Here is a 23247-nt window from a genome sequence, read left to right as displayed (position 1 = left end):
TCCGTGGAAAGATTCAAAGACAGTGTTTATCCACTGAAAATAACCGGTTAGGCTTGAAGGCAATTTAAGTTTAGTTCTGACTTGTAACTTGTCCAAACCAAATCACCACATGGTCTTTCTAATTGATTAGTGTACAATCAGCTATAAAGACTGTGGGAAGACACATTGAATTTGTCATGGGGAATTCAGACTCCACCTACATTCAAAATCTGAATCTGTCAGTATTCATTATGATTCTGAAGGTTTTATTAATATTAATACTTGGTTATAAAGAAAGCCAACCTGTCTTGGATTGTGACTGATAACCCGTTTAGAAATAGTTCTGTTTTTGTGTTAATGTATGTCTGGCTTCCCTTCATTTGTTTTCCATTCTAAAGAACATCTGTATAAAAGCAAGATTTTATTAAGGAAGGGTCTATATGCTTCTTCCACAAATTCCTCAGTTTAATATTATGGTCCAGAGCAGGTGCAGACAATTTCCTCATCAGTCTCAGCAAATAAAACTAAATTCCCTATGTGATAAAAGACTGACCTAATATTGTTAAAGACTCATTATATCAAAACCATGGAGAAAAGGAGAGAGAGAAGAAAAAAAAAAAAAACCCAGTAGCAACACCTAAATTTGAGCAGTATACTTCCTTATATGTTTTGTTCCTAAGTCTTTTCTGAAAAATATTCCATTTCTAGGTGTGTTTCAAATTCATAATATAGAGACGCTTTCTTTAAATACAAGTTCTTAAATGTGCATTGTAGGTCATGGCTATTGGTCGTACCTTTGAGGAGAGTTTACAGAAAGCCTTAAGAATGTGCCACCCATCTATAGATGGTTTCACCTCCCGCCTCCCAATGAACAAAGAATGGCCATCCAACATAGATCTCAGAAGAGAGCTGGCTGACCCATCCAGCACCCGCATCTATGCCATTGCCAAGGTAATATGTGATAAGGGGCCCAGAGCAACTATTTTCTTCAGAGTACAGCCAACCTGGACTTCAAAGTAAAACTGAAACACAAAGTGGTCATGAATTCAGGGATTTTGGGAAAGAATCCAATTCTCTTTGGTAGCATAATACTGGAGACTTCTGTGACTTTTTCCAGATTTTTCTATAATTGATCAATTCTATAATTGATTCTATAATCTTTTTAAAATTTTATTTAAGCCTAGACTTGAGGACACATTGCAGTTTAAAGGATGATCACGTAGATAAAATGTTCCTTCCTTTTACTCTATATCCTATCAATAATACTCTTAAGTAGGTTTGATCATATTGACTTGCCAGTTCCTATCACTCTCATTACTTGTTCCTTGAAAATATATAAATTGTATTTTAGAAGAGAAGATGCATAAAATAGTATCATTTAGTATATGCTACCTCAGACTTTAGAATCTTTATTTGCTTCTTTTTCTATGTTTAAACAACAAGGGCTATAAAGATTTTCCATGATTATAGGCCTTTCTGTGTGATTATTTTATTGATCTTAACTTTTAGAACAATAAAGCCCCACCTTTCTCACTTCTACACCCTAGCTCCCTTTTATGCAAATTAAATGCCATATTAATCTCCTTTCATGTTTACTATGTGTAGGGTTTTGAAGTTTCAGCTCATCTGATTTTATAAAAGGTGACTTGGGCAGCTGGGACCTGTCTGGTCAGAAATCCCTGAATGGCTTTTTGACATTTAAGGAAGCTTAGGCATTAATCTGCCAACAGTATCAAACCACACTGGAGCTACAAAACCCTGCTGACCATTTTATATGTGCGTGCATGCATGTGGGATGAGTTGATGAAAATATGAATTCTTCCTTTAAAGAGGAACTCTGTCTTTGTAATTTGCCTTTGTAGCAACAGAAAAATGCTGTGAAGGATTTTGAACTCACTGCAGCTTTCATGTCCGTATATTGAGAGTCTGTCCTGCTGAGAGGGGAGAAGGGGAGGGAATGTTTCCTTCGTTGCATATAATGTATACTCTCCTCACCTTTATGGTTTCTAAATGCAGGATATTAAGTTCCATTGAAATTCTGGCAGATGCTAGTGTCTTTTGATGGGCATTTCTCAATATTGAGTTTCAAGGTAATAGAGAATTAACATTTTTCAATGGGGAGGGGGGTGATAGTAGTGAAGAGAGCGTATTTCAGAGAGCCGCTTCACCTTCTACATTGTTCTTATTTCAGGCCTTTGTTTAAAAAAGCACTCTACCATATTCATATGTGTAGATGTACATATGATTTTTTGGGGGTGCAGACAAAGGGCAGTAAGTGGATTTTTTCCTTTAGCCTAGTAATCATACTTCTGCCATTTTGAGGAGGATGAAAAAGGGAAGTATTTTCAAGTTCCCAGCGAGGCTGTAAAACTCAAGCAAAGCTCTCATTCTTTTCTAACAGACTTATAAAGGATGAGAATTCAGGGGCAACTGTGTGGAGGTTCTTTCTTGCACAGAGCACCCTATGTACGAGCAAGATGTGCAGGGTCTGAGGTTATAAATTATTGTCTGTCAGAATGCCAGCAGAAGGAACTGGTTTCTGTTTGTTAGAGGTCATCATTACTGTTCATTTCCCCAGCAACCAGGAACTTGGTGATTTTGACAAAGAGAGTAAGGGCTGTGGAAGGCTGAAGGGGAAAAGGAATGAAAGGAGTGAGTAAATCTTCACTTGCTTTCATGGTTCTTACAAAAGGGCAAGTTGCTCTGAGGCCTGATTTTTGCTGCAGTCTTATTTCAGGATGACTGGATCATCACCTCTTTTGATCTGGGGAGAACACAGGGCATTATTCTTGATTTGGGAAACATTAGAGTAACCTCAAACTTGTTTGAGTCATTATGAATTTCACTATAGCTGTGTGACATGGCAAAGCTGCAGTGCTTGAAGATGGAAGTTGGAAGATGGGCAGGATCTGGCTTTGGCTTGGACACTGTGGCTGTGACTGTAGTTGTTCTTCGTCATAATGAAATAATGATTCCAGGATTTTAGGTCCTCTGCCACGGGCAGGGTGATGAGTGTGTGTGATTGTATGAAAACTTCCTCTGGTCTGTCAAAAGTCTCACTAACTTAAGGTTCTATCCCCCTCACTGTATTGATGGCCAACAGCGAATGGTGCCTTTAATCACTTGGAAAATGAGACAGAATATTAAGTCTTTGGAAACCTGGCTATATATAGGGAGAATTAAACAAAAGAAACATAAATAGACTTATAAAATGAATATGCCTTTGAGTATTCTCGTTAGATGTCATTTTATGCTAGTCAACAGAATTATAAACTGTGCTGTCTCTCGACACAGTCATTGTCTCTCTGGTGCTAAAATCAGTGAAAGTTTAAAGAAAATTAATCTCCTTGGGTTGAAATAGAGTAGCAGAATTACTAGTTACCCACATTTCATAATGGGATTTAAAAATACAATGTGCCATATCTAGAATATGTGGTCTTGAAGTATTATCTGATTATCAATTTTCATGGAGTACAAATATATATCTAAAGATAGTAAAGAAGAAGGGTGGACATCTTTTGAATATCAAGGTTTGGGTTTTGAGTGTTTATCTCCTCTTTCCATTGCCTTTTCTTACTCAGCTTAATGACCCATAGTTGTAATTTTACTTCTGAGAAATTGCTAAAGTAAGCTTGAGGAAAAAGCTGAGCTGCCTATCAGAACAGAAGTTATTACTACACTGTTTTGGAATATATTAGGATTTTGTAAAGTGCCTGTTTTAGCACAAAAGTCATAGTAACCAATTTCAAAATAATTGTTTGAAGTCCTCTCTGAGGAAATATTCTAAAGAAATAACTCTAAGCCAGATTTGATCCATAAATTCTCACTAACTGGTTTGTGTGAGTGTGGAATGAGGTAATAAAAGTATGGTATTTGCCAAAGAGTAATTATCCAAAATACAAGTTAAATAATCATTATATTGATTCTAGATTTTCCTACCAATTTGCCTTAACTGTAGTTTCAAGAGATTATCTTTAATTCCAAAGAGATGTACCAAATTTAGGACATAATTGGGAACATGGTTATATAAAAAGCAGGGAAGCAGAGCCTGTTAGGGGGATTTTTCTGAGCACACACTACTCTGATTAACTCAAGCCACCTCCTTGGTACGCCATTTGTGGATATAGTTGGCAGCATTGGTAGGTTTATTGAGAGGAACATCAATGATATGATATCAGTTCCATTCTCAGTCTCTAGCCCCAGGCTCTCTGAATAATGTGGAGAGGAATGGCTGCTGTATGTTTTCAACCAAATAAGACATTTATAAAATATTTGCCAAAGAAACCATCTCATCTCCTTTTGGCAGGCCTTGGAAGACAACATGTCCCTTGATGAGATTATGCAGCTCACATCCATTGACAAGTGGTTTTTGTATAAGATGCGGGACATTTTAAAAATGGAAAAGACACTGAAAGGGCTCAACAGGTAAGGCAGTGTTCCTCTGATTCATCCCAGATACCTTCTCTGCAGCTTTTGTCTTCCTCTTACCCTTACACATTTGGCCAAAATTCTGATTCAATGAAGGAAATAGTGCCAAGGTCAGTAAGCAGTAGCCATAGCCACAAGAAATGGTAGTTTTAGTTGCTTACATTTTGAGAGGCATCCCTTGATATTTTTAACCATCTTGCACCATTGCTGTCAAACATAGTGAGATTTTTATTAGGTCTTTTGAAGTTATAAAAATTGGTGTACATCTATGAATTCATGTGCTATTTAACTTACCTAAACCAAAACTCTATCAATCAATAGTCAAATAAATAATATTTCTATTTTCTATAATATTTTTAAGTTCTGAAGTCAGTTTTTCTCTTTTAATATCAACCTACATATTGCTGTATATTGATGAGCAAATGTATTCCTCTTGCATTCTACTGATATTTTTAACATTGAGACTTTCAGTTCAGCATACAAATAAGCCACATTCAAGTTTCCATTAATAGATTCTTTACCTCTCACTAATTTACATTTTTATCTCCTTCATGGCCAATTATTTTTAAAATTTCATTTAGTGTTCAGAATATTCTGATAATGTCAGTGCTTTAAAATCTACTTTTTTATTTTTCATGAGAAGACCATTTGTTGGGGCACCTCAGGCTTATGAAATCACAGATAGGTTCTAAACATGGATCTTTGATAAGAGGAACATTTATTACCAATCTAGGGGAGAGAGTATAATCCTCTTTATCTTCTCCCCTTTAAGAAGGTTCTGAAATGCATGATTATTGGAAAGAAGTCTCACCTACAAGCCCAGGCGCATGTTTAGAGACGAAAATGTTTTGTCTGTGTAAATTATTGCCAAATGATTAGAGAAAATGTAAAGATATTAATCACATAAAATGTTGTTGAAGACAGTGGAAGCTCTCAAAGCCTACGTCTGTGACATATAATTGGATTACTATGTTTACCTAATCAAGATGCACACAGACTGGGCAACAATAACATTTGCTTTTCTTTGAGCAAAATGAGATTCTTTTTCATCTATTGAACAGTTGCCCACAACAAATGCTTGATTTTGAAAATGGGGGATTGCAATTTGCCAAAAATGAAACTAGCTGTGGTTGCTTACAAGTCATCCTTTCTGGTGATCACATAAAATGAACAGTAGATAGCAAATAACGTTAAGAATTGAGCCTATACATTCATCTTAGAATTTTGCTGACTTGAGGTTTCCTTTTTTTGGTTTATGAGGCCAGCAGAACTTCCATGTTGAATTATAGTCTGTTCTACTGTTTCCAGTTTCAGACAACTGATTTTGGATGCCTATGAAACCACTCCAATTAAACCACATGAGGGTGCTAGAAACTTGCAGTATGCCAATAGTAGCAGTAGGAGAGAACTGGGGTGAAAAATAGCAGATGTTTTTGTGATTTAGATTTTCACTTGATATACATTCTGATTTGGGGACAAATTCTATGTTTTTAAAAATATTTTACTTATTTATTCATGAGAGGCACACACATACACACAGAGAAGCAGAGACACAGACAGAGGAAGAAGCAGGATTCACGCAGGGAGCCCGATGTGGGACTTGATCCTGGGACTCCAGGATCATGACCTGGGCTGAAGGCAGCGCTAAACCACTGAGCCATCCAGGGATCCCCAAATTCTATGTTTTAATTGAATAGTTTTGTTACAACCAGAAAGCAGGTTGAGATTCTAACTAAGCAGGTGTATATTGATGGTGTAAAAGGTCCTTGGAGGATTAGACCCATTTACTGTTAACAAATCACTTATAATATCTTTCTGACTTCCACATGCTGTTACATTTATTCACTGATAATTTAACATTTTTAGTTTCTATTTTCTGGCATCAGCATATTTGTAAATAGAGATATTTTGTATTTTTCATAATGACCAACATTTATAAAACTTTTAATAATTTAAGAGTTTAAAAAATTATACTTTAAAGTTATCTTTTGTTTCAAGAACTCAACAGGTGATCTATGGTGTTAGTAAATCTAAACCCTGAACTCATTATTTTCTGAATGATACTTTACTGTTTAATTCTTTCTGTTTTTTTTTTCTTTTGAGCGTCCTAGATGTACACATACAATTTGATAATGATTATTATTTAGAGGTGTTAAATTATAAAAAGAAGGAATAGATGGCTGCTGAAGCTACCTGTCTAAATCATTGTATGGTGTGTAAAGATATGAAGTTGAGTGGATGTCACAGCTGATAGATTTAAGTGTGTAGGACTTGAGTTTTGTTATTCTATTTTGGTTATCTTCACCATTACCCTGGATTATGATGTCATATTAACATATTTCTCAGCCTCTAAATATCCAAGGAGGCTTAATTATCGAAGCAGATACTCCTCCAACAGTAATAATAACTCTTTATTAGCAGTTGGCATTATATAGCTGAATTATGCATTGCCAGTTTGCATTACATTTATCTGTGGTTAACTTTGTTTCAAAATATCAACTGTTTTAGCATTTGGAAAAGCTGGCTTTCAATGTAGGCCCAGAAGGTACATACTTATTTGGTGTGATTTGAGATGGTCCCCAAATTCTCTTGCTTCAACATATCTCTGGTGCCAATGTGCCCAGATCCCTTTGCACTTTCCTCATAAAAGTCCCTGGGAAAGTAGGTGATGGGGATCTCAGCTGGGAGAAGAGGAGAAACTTAGAGAGGGAACTAAGTATAGAATGCTAGAGTTTCACTATGCTAGAGTGAACTAAGTTTCATTTGATTCTTTTCCTGTGTGTTGGAAAGAGTGCAGGCTATGGAGCTAGTCCAGTTCCCCACTGTGGAATCATGGGCCTGTCACCTCCCTTACTTCTCTGGCCTTTTATTCTTTCTGCTAATGTTTGCTTTATAGTTTTGTTGTGAAGCTTAAACAGTATGAATGTAAAGGACACCTAGCACATGATGAGTGCACAAGATTTTCCCCCTGAAAATGAAAATCCTACTTTTTATAATGAAAAGTATTTGGGATTTCAGATATATACATTTAAAGATTGTTTTTCAGAGTCACTTAACTTTCTTAATTTTCTTTATGATGTACTGTCACTGATTTTAATACCAGACCTATTTTTTTAAAAGAAGCAATGATAGCAAATAATACAAATGCTATTCCTACGAAAAGATCAATAATATTCCATTATGCTAATGAACAAAAATTCCTACTCTACAGTTGTTAATCATGCTAAAATTCTCCTAAAAATCCAATAAACATGTTCACTAGCAGAAAATGAGAATATCATTCATATTGATGGTCAGTCTATGACTTATTTTTACATATAGTCATCTAAGATGAAGTTCAGAATTTGACTCCTAAAGGGAATATACCTATGTATTTAGTATATATGTAAATATCCATAGATTGGAGTGGGGAAAACAAAACAATGTTTGTAATGAAGTTGGCATTATGGAAATAATTGATGAGTTTTCCATGTCTGTGAGAAAGTGAAAATCACAGAAATTCTTTTTCTTGAAGGGTGGAGATGAACATGTGTCATGCTGAGGATGATATATGAAAGCCTGTCCTAGTTCAGGGCAATGAGACATTAAACCAGTGTTAGAATAATTGACTCAGCATCCTGACTGCAAGTGCTTGCTCCCATCAGAACTCAGTTTGCCATCTCCAATACATGAGCATAGCAATGGTAGCCCTCGGGAGACTTCCAGAGCGATAGTCATTCTTACCAACTCAGGTGATAACCATTATTCAGGCAGCTTCAACAAAAAATTTCTCTTCCCCACTTGAGTTCACTGGCTTTCTCCTTTTCCTCTTAAATTGTTTATTGCTGCCCAAGGGCATGCTAGGAAAGTTGATGGTTCTAGGCAGTTCCCCAAATTTATAAGCTGGTGTAGTAGCATTAATCGACCTAGAGTGATAACATATTTTACAGTGAATTTCTTTAAGTTCTGAAAAGTTTCTCTTTACTCAATGTGATGTGTAGGATTCCAATGCTTGTTATGCATATGCACTGGGATTTAGATGTTTAATCTATTGACTTCACATTAGTGGATCACTTTGCAAGAAGTTTAAGAAAAGTTGAGTCTGTCAGAATTTTTAGTGAAGCCAAAATGTTTGCATAAACTCTATCCATTGGCTTTCACAACTGAGCTTCCCACATTTTAATGTCTATTTTCCCCATACTCCTTCATCTTACCAACACCAACTCTTTCACACATAATGCTCCTCCCATATAGAATTTTCATATTCACAATAAGAAAAAATATGCTTATTTTGATCTATTAAAAATTACAAAAACCTCACCTATAATCCTTTCCTCCATTAGCATATAGATAGATTCAATTTTGATCATGCAAATAAATCTGACCTGGAGGGCAAAAGTACAAGTACCATAAATCAAATAAATCAAATGTCAAATGTCTTCATCAGCTGGATTCTCCTGATATAGCTGATTCCCTAAGGTAACAAAAGAATGGATTTAGAATGATATCTTTTAATACAGAAACCTGAATTTTAATTCAATCAAACAACTCTGAATGACTGCCAAGTATGAGATAATAATCACAAAATTTATTGACTACATATCAGTCACTGTTCTAAGTCTATTATTTAATTTTTACCACAACCTAAAGAAATTAGTATTATCTTGATTTTATAGATGCAAGCTAAGGCGCTGAGATATTTAGCAACTTCTTTGCTATTACATACTAATAAATGACAGATGTAAGATCAAACCTGAGCAGGACTCCAGAGCTTAGGATATTTGATATTTTACCCCTGTGCTATATGTATATATGTATTCACACATATAGTTGTATACATGTATGGTGAAGGATGTGGGAAGGTGAATTAAATAACATCTGAGGGAAATAAGGTTATATATAGTAGACACTTTCAATATAGTAATGATAATCAACAAAGGGATATCAGTCCCATCACCAGAGATCTAGTACACATAAAGTTTTCAACTATATTACTCATTAATAGACAAGCACAGGTATAAGGATCTCTCAGTTGAACCCCTTTTGCTATAAGTGAGGAAGGAAGTCAACTATAATAAAGCTGGTTTATGAGCAGAGACTACTTCAGGACATTACACCCCAAACATTTTTATTGACAATATCAGGTTGGATTAGCAACCAATTTAGATTTTAGATTGAAATTCAACAATGATACTTAAAAAATGACAGCATGAATAGGCAAGAAAAAGAACCGTGAGGCTGCTAATTACCAGCTTTGAGCATCTGTTTATTTTCTACCTGTGTCTTTTTAATTTATTTCCTTGTTTTATTTTTTGGAGGCTTTAGCTATTACTGATTGGCATTTCAAAAGGAATCTGTTTTCGTCCAATTTAGCTATTTAAAAATAAGAGATATGACCGTTACCATATAGTTTATACCACAAACACATAGGAGGCTAAGATTTGGATCTATTTCTCTATTAATTGTTGATATAAATTTAATTTACTGTGGATTAATGTACAAATTATTCAGAAATTGCTTTTGTCCAATATTCTATAGGCTTCATTTTTTTTACTATTTTAATTCTGATATTGTAACTTCCTCCTTCACTGCCACTTACTGCTATATTCAATGTAGTGAAAAAGTAAAGTACACCTTTGAAGGGCCCAATTTTCATCTGAACATCGCTATGTTCAATATGATAAACTGTGTCCATTGGTGAGTGCTGAAAAATCATAGGTGTGCCTATTGCTTAGGAAAACAATCTAGGGCAAATCCGGTGAGTTCCACTTGGGCATTCAAGTGCTAAATTGAGCTCAGTAAAGTTGGCCATTTCCCTGCAGCCACAAACTTCTGGCAGATGTAATAATGCAGGTGTCACCTTAGCTGGAACACTCCCTTTGAATGTCCTCTCCTACACATGTTAGTTTCTATTGACTTTTTATTTAACTTGCTCATGAGGCATGGCAAAACCAGACAAGAACATTTTGTGCTTATATTTGACTGAAGTTTTTTTTGGGAAAAGTGTCTTCTAAAAGTTGTTAAAACTTAGATATAAGACAGAAAAATGTCTGTACTTTGCTTTCTAATAATAATTTATACTTTCTGAAAGGGAAAACCTCTAATAATGAAAAACTTTAGTCTTAAAGGGTATTCAATATAGAAATAATTTAGGGAAAGATATATATATATATATATTTCCTTATATATAACATATAATTGCATGTTATAATTTTGATGATACTCTACTATAGACATATTTTTGTGATACTGTTGTTTAATGTATGAATGATGGAATGTTGATGGTTGGATGCTTTAGTGGAGCCCATTGATTTGATTCACAGACAATGGGTTATATGCCCTCTGACCTCACTGCCAACTCACGATATTTCTGAGTCTCAGTTTCACTCTAGTTAAAAAAAAACAATGACACAAGAAAACAAACTCCATTCATATTTTACTGGGAAGCCATGCAACTAAGATGAATATATAACATATTACCTGCAAAATAATTAAGTCCAGAGGAGAACAATTTTATCAGTTACTACATATTATCATTTTATGGCTTTAGTTTTCATACCCTAAACCACTTATCTAATAAACCTCTTCAAGAGTGCCAAAAATTGAAGCTTACATGAAAAAGTTTTTTTTTTTTTCTATTTGAAAGAGGAGTATTACTTTGGGAATTACTGTGCCTCTGTGAACTAATGACAAAAATACATTTTATTTTTAATTTATGTTCCATGTAATAAAATATTTTAGGTAATGCCATAGATTTAATAGGCCTCCATTAATTTTTTTAACTAATAATTTATTGAATCAGATAGAATATAAAAGCTTACATCAAATATTTAATGTTCTGAGACTCTTCTTTGAATTCACTATTTAAATAGTGTTTACAAATGCGCATTTTGAAAGTGTAAGAGAAAACTTGATTCTAGCATGGGCAAGATAAATGTTTTACTCATAATGTACAGAGTGATACTTAGATAATTCGTAAAATGGATTATATATGTTTTGTGTATTGATTCTTAAATATTTGATAGTTCAAAATCTCAGTTGACTTAAAATAACATATACTCATAATTTGCATGTCTCTATTAATAGTCAAGAATTAACAGATTATCCCTATGTCAATATCTCTGATTTCAGCATGATGAGTTATGTATTTACTTGATGGTATTTCTCTTTATTAGGGACTCTTATTGGACCACATGATATTTGTTCATCTATACAATCATTAATATTTATTGAGTACCTGCTATGCTCAAGGCATGGTTCTAGGTTCAATGCCATTTGTCGATGGATAATTGTTAGTCATTAACCTGCCTTCATTGGATTTATAATCTATTTTTGAAGATTAAATATACTCAAGTGGCTATACAGAAGATAGATACTCTTAACAGACCAACTAGAGGCCGGAACACAAAGCCAGGAAAGTTAAATGGAGGTTAAAAACAAAAGCTCTAAGACCTCTGCATATGTTATCTCACATAAATGTTAATTTAAGAGTTCCTGGAAAGTGTGCATATTTTATAAATAAAACAATGACTCAGAAGTTTAAGTAAACTTTTCAAAGTACCAGAGGTAGTGCATGTTGGATCCAGGATTTAAGGTCAGAATTTGCGGAATCCAAGGATAGCATATATCCCTTGAATATATCCCTAAATATATCCTTCGATATATCCCAGTGCCAGGGGAACCAAGAAAGAGAGATTTTCAAAACAGAATACATAAAATAGAAAGACACTTTCAACATCATTGCATGATTTAGGGAGAGTAAAGAGGGAGAGAATTGAGCAAGTCCACCAAATGTGATGATCAGGGGAGGAAGGAACAGGAACTAGACTGTAAGGACTGAATATGCAAGAAGAAAGGAAGCTGGTAAATGGATGAATTTTACTTAGGAAGCAACGAATCGTGTTTGCTCTTATTTTGTTATATTTCTGCTATGTTTCATAAAAGTGAGAATCTTACTGTAAAGAAATTAAGTCTATGAACAGAAATTAAAGTGGATATTATCTACCTATTGTTCAACGTAGGTAGTTGGAACCACATCGTTTCATTCCAGTGTTCTGTAATTATTTGATGCATGTTGGTACCATCCTCCAATTAAATTGTAAATTCCTTAGGGCAAATTCCAAATATCATAATGTCTTAATAGACTTTAATTATAAGTCTTAAGAGCTTTTGCCAATTTGTATGAATACAGAATAAAGTTCGCTATGCTAAAGCATAGCATCAGCTCTGAAACAGATAAGAATGGCTTCCAATTCTTTATTGAACATATATTTCCTTGGGCATTGGCACAGTGTCTTCCATCAAGCAAACATTCAGAAATATTTGTGTGATAGTATGTCCATTACATAAAGATCTATTCTCGGTAGAAAATGAAAATCAGAATTTCTTGGTCATGGCAAAGAAGGGAAATTAGAGTAGGAAAAAAATGCATTTATAATTCCTGGTTGCTTCAAGAGACCCACAAAATGATTACCTGAAAAATATATATCCAAGATATAAGCTCACTATGTTGGAAGACACTGTAAATCAGTATCTTTACATTTTCATTTTTTAAGTGGCTATATATCTACTGATTAGGCAGGAAGACTTTGAATAAGATGTTCTCTAATAAAAGGGGATTTATCTAATTGTTTTATATTATCAAATGGAGATTTATACACACTGGAAGCATTATAATACCTATATGTACATTACAAAATCTCTACTGCCTGTTGACAACAAGCCAAAATTCTATTTCTGATTAAAAACAAAAAAACTATCCAAGTTTTCAAACTTGCAAATTTTCTTGAAAGTTCTTGTGAGAAATATTCAAAAGTATTTACAACTGTATGAAGGTTCTATTTTAATTAACCAAGTGAGGAAGTTTGAGGCAAAAAAAATATACTTATATTATTTATGAAACAGAGATCCATATTTCTCTGGTGACCTTAAGGTGAATTTCTGCCATAATAGAGGTGGAAAATATTACTCTTCTATTTTTGTAGATGGTGAAACTGAGTCACGTTGAGGTGTGTGTGTGTCAGACTGTATGTCACAGCAGTCAGAGGAAAGCAAGGAATCTAGCCCAGGGCTTCTGCCTGCAGTTCTAGTCACTAACCCTTTTCAAAAGCTTCTTTTTAGAGATATGACTTTTAAATCAGACAGCTGGAGATCAGTTCCTCCTTAGCTGTCAAGTTGTGAGCTGTGTGTTTTCCTGCCTGAATTGTTGACCTCACTTAGAGCAGAAGCATTGTAAGAGATGTGCCCTTCTCTAGAACTCTTGGGGAGGAAACACAGGGACCTGGCAGGGAGAAAGTCATGGCAGGTCACCTTTAAAAGATGTAAACAAAATTCTCAAGGATATGGAGAGCTGGGATAAGGGTTTTCCTTTTACACTTTGCCTTCTTTCAAATAGAAGACCGTCTACATCCATGCATACACACACATACATATTTTTTTTCTTTAAATAAGATGCAAATACCTATCCTCCATGTTAATGCAAGCTGGTAAAGATTTCCTGAAGTGTACAATGGAAATTACATTTATACAAAACAGTCTGCCTCAGCTGTAGTTAACAGAAGCTGGATAATCACTCACTGACCCCCAGAATTTTTTCACCTGTTCATTCATACCTGAAACGTTTCTATGGAGGCATAGAGGCTTTGAGTCAGCCCATGGAGGTGAGGTGTATGATTTCCTTCCTGAGGAGCATAAGGTAACTTAGGCCATGCTTCCCAACAAGTGTTGAAAATGCTTGTGTGCATATGCTGTCCAGAAGATCAGTTGTAATTTGCAGGGAGTACAGAGTACCTTGGGCCTTATTACCTCAAGGTATAGCCGCAGGAATGTTCCAGAGCGGGGAAAGGTCTGAGGAATGCTGAGGTGCAGGGGCCCATTTGAGATGACGTACCAGTTTTGTTCTGAATAACTTTGCCTTTGCTTCTCCCCCTTCTGTTTCTCTTTCTCCTCTCTTGTGCCAGGTCTTCCCTTTCTTCCTTATCCCCTGGTGTCTGCATTTAGGAAGCATTTATTACTGCATTTATTACAATTTGGTATTGTGCTGCACACTTCTCATGTCTACCATTTTATCTGATTGATGTGATTCCTTTTTTCCCAGCAGAGTTGGTGCCTGACTCTAGATTTGGCCAGTGTTATTTCCCTATGGTTGGAATGGGCAGTCAGGCACTATATGTCAATTAAATATAATGATAATAATGCAATCAGTATTAACATAGCTATGGTGATATTACAAATATTGCCTCAAACCCTACCCTACCACCTACTCTTTAGCCGATGGGCTGATTTAATTGACCATCCTTTGCTTTAGGCAACTTGAAGGAAGAGCTACTCTATTTGCTCTTGAGTATATAGTCATTAATGTGAAGTAAATGAGAATTTTTGCCATCCATGGGTGTTCATGTTTATTTTTATGTCTTCTTCTGAAAAACACTCAATGATAAAGATTTTTTTGTTTCCTTGGAGGAAGTAGTCCTCAAATTAACATAGATCTAATGTGACATGTCATCAGACATTTAAAACTAGAATTTTTCGACATCCTCCTAGAAATGACTTTCAATTTTACCCCCTTTAGGAAAGGGTTACATTTGCTCATTCAAGAACTAAAAAATTGGTTAAAAATTATTCCTTACATATGTTCCATTTGGCAAGAAAAAATCTATGTAGCAGTTATTGGTAGATAGGCTTCAGTTCAAGAATTTATTTTAATAAGATTCTGAGTAATGGTTTCTAGAAGTCAAAGAAAGTTCCATATTGAAAGTTATACGTTGGGGATCCCTGGGTGGCGCAGTGGTTTGGCGCCTGCCTTTGGCCCAGGGCGCGATCCTGGAGACCCGGGATCGAATCCCACATCAGGCTCCGGGCGCATGGAGCCTGCTTCTCCCTCTGCCTGTGTCTCTGCCTCTCTCTCTCTCTCTCTCTCTCTGTGACTATCATAAATAAATAAATAAAAAAAAAAAAAGAAAGAAAGTTATACGTTTATTGCTTGGAACAACACATCTGATAGGTGGAAAACTACTCTGTGAAAACACGACTTTCTTTAAACAAAGATAATGGAGAGGTTTTAAAATACAGGACTTCCAGATAAGTTTATTTGGGAAATAACAGATTTTAAAACATCAAAGAATGCTCATTTAATTTTCTACTAAGGCCTTACATAGCCTTTATTTTTATCTTTTGTATTTAAATTCTGGACATATAAGAAACCTATATTTATGGGAAAAACCAAGCTTTTGCTTACTGAATACATCTTAATTATTGGGGAAGGATCTATTGAACGGATTTAAAATTATAAGTAAATGTATTGATCAGAAGTAAGAGAAGCAGTATTCTATAGTATGTACTTTGCCCTTTAGTTCGATCTGATCAGGTGAAAGCTGTACTAATCAGTAGAAACATGCTCTTTTGAATGTGACGGAACAGTTTCTTATACACTAATAGACAGGACTTACTACTGTGACAGGGTAACTTCTGTTTGTTTTTCATCATTACCAAACCCATGGCAGAGAAAAAGAGAGTCACAGCATTTTCTTTTCTTTTTTAAAAAGATTTTATTTATTTATTTGAGAGAGAGAGAGCAGAGAGGAAAGGGATAAGCAGACTCCCTGTGAGCAGGGAGCCCGACGTGAGGCTCGATCCCAGAATCCTGGGATCATGACCTGAGCCGAAGGCAGATGCTTAGCTGGCTGAGCCACCCAGGTGCCCCAAGAGCCACAGCCTTTTCAACTAGGAATCACTGAGATCCAAAATGTGATTTATTATAGTTCAAAAATTACAATTAACCTCTAGTAGGTCATTTTCTCCATTATCATTACTTGGTATTCATCAGATGTAATCATGATATTATAATCAGTAGTTTATAAGTGGTCTTACCAGATTGAAAGTAATACAATATTTCTGGATTATTGGAATCAATAAAGATTGGTAAAAAAAATGAAGGTAAAATTCATAAACTAAGAATCGCCTACTTAAAAATGTCTACAGTATCAATTGCTCATAAGCTTTTCCTCTTTGATTCTGTTTTTAGTAGTCTTTAGTAGCCTTTCAGTTATCATCCCTTGAAAATCAATACTTGTAATATTGTAGCATATTATCACAATAGTGCTAAGTGCACCTATATCCTAATATATAATTTTCATGCTGATGTGCTTTCACATGGACCTTGGATCTGGGGTACTGTTTGTCCTGTAGATGAGAGGTAAAGATCAAGGTGTTCTTCAATTCCTCCAAAGACCTCACTGCTGTATAGTAACAAAGCATCGTGCTTTGAGAGATGAAGAGAAAATGGTGGTATTTACCCAATTGCCTAGGTTTCATCCTTTGCTTTTCTAAACTCAACTGCTGCTTTTGAAGAATGTCTTTTGCATTTCTCTTAAGGAAAAGGGTAGCCACCTATCTCCTTGAAAGAAAAGATGAGAAGACAAATAACTTTTCCCCTGATTGCATTATTGGGATTGTGGCATGGTCTTGAACCTGTGACATGCCAAAAATAATCTGTGAAGCCTTGCAAAAGTCAGGGGAGAGGGCTGATGGGGTGTCTCGGGGCAGAGAACATGTATCTTCCTTGGTTCTCTGTGCTTATTAAAGCAGGGGTCACTACTGAGCATCAGGTCCTAGTGTTTTTCTCAGCTTCTGCCTTTTAGGGGATTTTTAAAAAGAAGATAATAGTAAAATCATAAGCCCATCCCATAATTGTAGGCCAAGTGCAGTGCTCATTTTCACATTAGAGATTGTGCAATCTGGAGGGAAATTTGTTTAGTATTACTTGTGAGTTGGTGGATCAGATAAAAGCCAGTCAAGTGGAAGAGAGGACTGTGTGAAGTGTGCTGGCTCCCCTGGTAATTGCGATGCTGCAGGCGCTCCTCCAGTTAATAGATTTCCCCGGCTCCTCTATGCCAGGTGAAAATTTCCTCATTAAGGGGAATTTATTCCATTTCCTTTTATCATTTATTATTGAAGACTAAGTGTGAGTGGAGGAAGTTTCAGAGATGACAGGATAGAATTTTAAACAACAACAACCACCAAATCTACACTGGAAGTCGGAGAGAGACAGGAGCAAGGCTCGTATTGTTTATAAAACCAGAGAACACACGAGAGACTTCCCGCTGTAGAAGCTGAGCCATGCTGTCTAACCGTTAAAAGATTATGGCAGAGTGTGTAAAAGTCTGATGGTCTGTTTTGAAGGTGTTTTTCCCCCCTTCCCAAATTTCAGACCTGTCATTTTGTGCTGCTAAGTAGAGAGGAGCTGAAGATCATGAAAAGGCCAGCATCACAGCTACTTGGTGCTTCTTTGTGTTACTGTTTAGATCCTTTTATGCCACGATAGAAGTGTAACCTTTGCAGAGTTTGCCCTTGAACTCTGAAGGCACGGAAAGGAGGTGGGGAGAGAAAATCATGTGTATGATATAGGCCTGTTTTGGAGGATGCAGTGAAGATCAACAGACACATACTAGTACGCACAGATACATACTGAATCACAGGAGGAGAATTTATTGAACATATTTTAAAACTGTGTGCTCTTTGGGCAATATGCTCCATTCAGCTGATCACATTCTTGCTTGGAATAATGCTCCCTTGATTTACAATACAATATAAATGGAGCACTCCCTACTGAGGCTTCAAAAGACAGTTTTGAATTACAAATTCAGCACTTATATTTCTTTAATAATTATTCTATTTGAGTTTGTTCCAAATTAAGGTTTTTATCTTCCTTTGGAAAAATAAAAAAAATTACATCCCTGTCCCTAAAAGAAGCTTTCATCCAACTTGATTTTGTTAAAAAAAAAAAAGTCTCCCTCTGATGGAAGTTCTTTTTAGCAGAAAAAATGGAGGACAGCCCAATGTGGGCAGATAAAGATGAGGAGGAGCATGTACCTGAATCTCTACATTGTTAAATGAGCTTTATGTTCACTTAAGATTATTCATCTTGCATTTGACTCTGAAGAGGTTTAACCTTATCTAAATCACTGGCCCAAAGCTAATGGATCGTGTCTTCAAACTGTCTCTTATTTTATTTTATTATAATGGGACTCAAAATAAAACTTTGTATCAGAACACGTAGGGAATAAAGTCAATTTTCTTCCCTATGTAGTGACATGCCAGCCAGCTTCATGTTATGCAAAAACAGTAGAGAGTGGATGAGAGAAATAAAGAGAGAGACAACCTGCTTCTTGTCTTGGAGGTCGGGATACCCCACAGAAATAAAGTAGCACTGAATGTAGGGAGGGATCTAACTTATCCATGTCTTTGTAATTATGGTGCGGGTCAGAATTAACATGTATTTTGTCAGTGAGGAAGACTGAAATGCTTTCCACTATTTCATGAACATGCCTACAGAGTAGAAATTAATAACCAGAGAGATTATAAATAAAATACTGTAGAAGATACATCACTTTGAACTTCTTTGATCATACCTACCCAATATTTGCATTCATATTAAAATAGATGAACATGATTATATTCACATGCCAGTCCAATTTAATACATCCTGATTTTCAAGATGTTTATAAAAATGTCATATCGTGATATTGATCTAGCTATTTGAATATTGAGCAAAAGTTAAAAAGCTGTTTTGGGCTCACCAAGAAAATATTCTAGGAACCAGCTTGTGAGCTCAAAACATACACTCTGCAAATCTGGCTTGATACATCTGTTTTGGAAATCTCACCTGATATGAATTGAGGAGGTGCCTATGGGGAAATAGTTTTTCAGCCCCCTCCTGAAAGTCTCTCATTTGTGATTCATTATTCTGTGTTCCTGTTGCTCTTCTCAGGAGTCCCCTTTAAATAACGAAAACTCTCTGGGGTGGGGATGCTATAGGGAGCAGTAATGATTGAGTTAGTCTTAGTGACAGATAGCTGATTTTTGCCACCAAAAATTAGCACAGAATTAATTCACTTTACTCTTTTTTATGCACGAGACCAAGTCTATCAGTCAGTCTTCCTTTTTCTTTCTTTTTTATTTGCTTGTTGGTAAGAGTCCAATTTTATTTGGTGAGTGGCGGATAAAGACTTTGCATATTTGCTGAAGATGTCTTTAAATGCTCTGTTGGACTCTTTTGGTGGAAAATAATAGGAGGAATTATGCATATTTCAACAATAGAAAAGACTGCATTGCTGAATGTGGACAAAACAAATGCAAATTTATTTCAACCCTAATAGAAATGTGAGGAATCTAAATGGTTTCTTTTTTGTTTGTTTGTTTAATACCATTATCTATAATTTTCATTTAAAGCAATGTAGCAACCTTTGAAGAATTGACTGATATTCCTTATAAAAAGAAATAAAAATAAATTGTTCAAGGCAAGGAAAAAAAAAAAGTAGAGAAACATGACCAAAAGAGCTTAAAGATAAATATATGATTACTTCTGGTTATCTTTGGACTTGAAGAACTTGCATTTTTGCTAGTTCATTGTTGTAATAACAGGTGTGATGGCTTTTTTCAAGGCATGTTTCCTAAGTGTGTCTGGATTGCTGCTATTCAGGATTAGGATTTAGTCATGTAAGTTAGTTCGGCTATGACAAAGGAACATAATATGGGTCTTGCCTCAGATAGTTATTGCAATAATAAAGAAATGTCCTACTGAAGATCTGTTTATTTCTGCTTTTTTCTTTTACTGCTATTGTACAATTATGGGAAAATGTCCTAGCAAGTAGCTAGAAAAATCTAAGGGTAAGAATTGGCTTAATGTTATATGTGCAGTATTTCTCCACCTAACTCAAGCTTCATACTTATGTTTTTAACAAAATTACAGATCATAGGGAAAATGTGTAGTCTTTCAGCATGCAGGTGAACATAATATGATTTGTCTTTCATAAAACTCACAATTAAATATATTTATTTAAAAAGAACATCATGCATAGTTCTAATTTAGAAAAATAGCTTATTTATCAAGCACTTCTACTTTGAGGGTTAATGCACACTTGCATATAAACAAATGAGCAATTGATTTAGGAACATAATTTTGGCAAGAAAAGTGAAAATATACATTTCTAAAACAAGTAGCAACAAACAAATTCTTCTTCTGCTTTTGTCTCAAAATTTTTCTTTTTTGCAAGACTAAAGGTAAACATTAGAAACTTGGGTGTTTCAAAAGCCCTCAGGAGCTCAGCAGTCATCTCTTAGGTAAGGCCTTTCCAGACTTCCCATGGCAGCTGGGAGCATTTCCCCGGAGCCACAGTCTTCTCTTGCATGAATTTTCACAGTGCAGGCAAATCTATGGCTATTTATTTGCCTCCTAATGTACTCTGATCTCCCTGAATATAGAGATTCGATATTTTATCTCTCCATCATTAAAATAGGTAATACAGAAAGAAAATAAATAAGATAAAAACAGAAAGGGTCTATCCCTGCCCCCTGCCATGCCCATTGTGGTCTCAAATTATTGCAGACGCAGTTGCCCTTGCCTATAGTACATCTGTCAACTCCTTTATCCATATAAAGCCGAACTTTCTTTATGATTCTGTTCTCATCTCTCTACTGCCATAGTATTTCTCAACTACATCCACTCTCATTGTTATCTCTTTTCTCTGACCTCACATTGCACCACATAGCTTATCTCTCTGTAAAATGTTTTGAATCACTCACTATCATTCCATTGTCTCAAATATTGTTTTGTATCTTCATGGGCAGCACTCCCAGGTAGAAATTTCTGTGATGATAAAGTATTCTTTTATCTGCACCATCTAAGATAGCAACAGTAACCATTGGCCACGTATGGCTATTGAACACTTGAAATATGGCTAGTGCAATTGTGAGTCAAATTTAATTTTAAAAAATTTTCATTAATTGACATTCAAATTTAAATAGTCACATGTGGCTAGTTGCTGACATTTTGGACAGTGTAATTCTAGAGCATGAAGCACAGTATTTGGCACACATAGCAAGTGACAGATAATACTTAATAATCAGACTATGTTCAAGAATTTGACAGGAAAATGTGTTGCTCTGGGAGAATGTTTATCAAATACTTGAGAAGATTAAAAGATCAAAATAAGAATAGAAAAAAAGAGACATTAAATTTATTGGGAAGAAATAATGAGTTAACTTGAGAGCAGAGGAAATTTAAGTGCCATAAGAAAAGCAAATTGACTAAGAAGAGACATAGCTGTAAAAATCCAAACTAATACTGGTATCCAAAATCCAGAGACATGGCTATTAAATATACCAGATTGATTCTCTCTTTTCTAAACTCAGAATATGAATTAATTAAAGAAGATTGAAGAACAGGATGAACAAAATGCAATAGATTCAACTACATTCTGTTAGAATTTCAATTAAAAATGTTTTATTTATTATTAGATCTTCTGAGAACATACTGTTATATTTAAATTTCATGGTATTGACTATCAAACTGTTATAGTTGAATTTTATTGTATTGACTATAGCTTGAAATATTTGGTTAGATATACTTTTACAGAAATACTTTATTCTTCTGTACCTTGGCTCTTTACAAATTATTTCTTTGTACATTTTGAATTCTAGTTACAAGCTGATTTTAATAACTTGTTTTTTCTATTAAAGCTATGGAATTCCAGTTTCCCTTGTTCATTTAATAAATATTTATTGAATGTTGTCTGTGGGCTAGCCTGCTAATCTTTGGGAATGTTCTAGTAAATGAGCCAAATGTGATCTTTGTCATCGTGGCACATGAATCTAGCAGGAAAAGTCAGGCTGGTCAATAAAAGCTAAGAAACATTACAAATATTGGCAATATTGACATGCTCAGCAGTATAGTTCCCAATTATACTCCTGGCTCCAAGAAAATGAGTCAGTGAAGAGCCTTGGAAGGTCTGTGTGTGAGGGCAGACTGAGAAATCTTCATGGATGAAACTTGGCTCTAGTTGACCTATAAAGAGTAACTGGGAGTTGGAGAGCAGTCAGGTAGGTAATAGGAATTTCACAGCATTACAGGTGAGAGAAACAACACAAATACAGTCCACACTGTGGGTGGGAAATAATCACAGAGAACTATCTTATCAACATAGACAGATATGTGATATTAGTAAATAGAAGCAGTTTATGCAGAGGATACCCAGTCTGATACAATGTTGGGATGCCCAGGTGAAGGTGATCCTGAAGATCCTATAAATAAAGACCTAGAGCATAGGTCAGACATTGGAGAAGAAGCTACAGATTTGGGAAGTTTTTTAAAAAGATTTTATTTATTTATTCATGAGAGATACAGAGAGAGAGAGAGAGAGAGAGAGAGAGAGATAGAGACACAGACAGAGGGAGAAGCAGGCTCCATTCAGGGAGCACAACGTGGGACTCAATCTCGGGTCTCCAGGATCACACCCTGGGCCGAAGGCGGCACTAAACCGCTGGGCCACCCAGACTGCCCAGATTTGGGAATTATTGACTAATTATGTTGCTTGAACCAATGACAGTGGTTAAATCTAGAGGGAGAGAGAAGATAGCCAGACCTTTAGTCTTAAATCTTTAGTCTTAAATCTGGGAACAAAAGAGAGAGCCTTGGAGGGGGGAAAAAAACAGTAAATAATTTTTGTAAATTATAAAGTAGAGAGAGAAACAACTTACCAGAGCCAGAGGAAGGTATCTTTAAAGAATAACATCAAGCAGGTCATACGTTGACAAGTTGAAGAGAAGAAACTTGAGGAAAGTTTCCTAGATTTAGTAAGATCTTATAATATTTAATTTAGTCCATGATTATTTTGAAAGAGGAAATTCATTAAGATAGTAAACACAGAAGCCATTTTTCAGGAAATAAGGAGAGGAGAAGGTGCCAGGGGTGTGAAAGTAGGAAACCAATTTGGTCAACATTGAAAATACGAAAAGATTTCATAGAGGCTGGAAGACATAGTGGGCTATTTATTTGTGCATCTTTAAAAGATAGGAGATCTAAAC

General features: G+C 35.4%; 1 protein-coding gene across 4 annotated transcripts in view; it reads left to right on the top strand.

Annotated features, from left to right (window-relative positions):
* The window catches only part of CPS1 (carbamoyl-phosphate synthase 1), a 354529-nt gene that overhangs the window by 290914 nt on the left and 40368 nt on the right, over positions 1-23247 (top strand). For all 4 annotated transcript variants that reach the window (XM_077885468.1, XM_077885466.1, XM_077885467.1 and 1 more), the window contains 2 exons: positions 754-930; positions 4286-4404. In XM_077885468.1, coding sequence (XP_077741594.1) covers positions 754-930; positions 4286-4404 — 296 coding nt within the window. The remainder of the gene's footprint in view (positions 1-753; positions 931-4285; positions 4405-23247) is intronic.

The sequence above is a fragment of the Canis aureus genome, chromosome 36 (assembly GCF_053574225.1).
Source record: "Canis aureus isolate CA01 chromosome 36, VMU_Caureus_v.1.0, whole genome shotgun sequence".
Taxonomy (NCBI): domain Eukaryota; kingdom Metazoa; phylum Chordata; class Mammalia; order Carnivora; family Canidae; genus Canis; species Canis aureus.
This window is presented reverse-complemented; position numbering and strand designations above follow the sequence as displayed.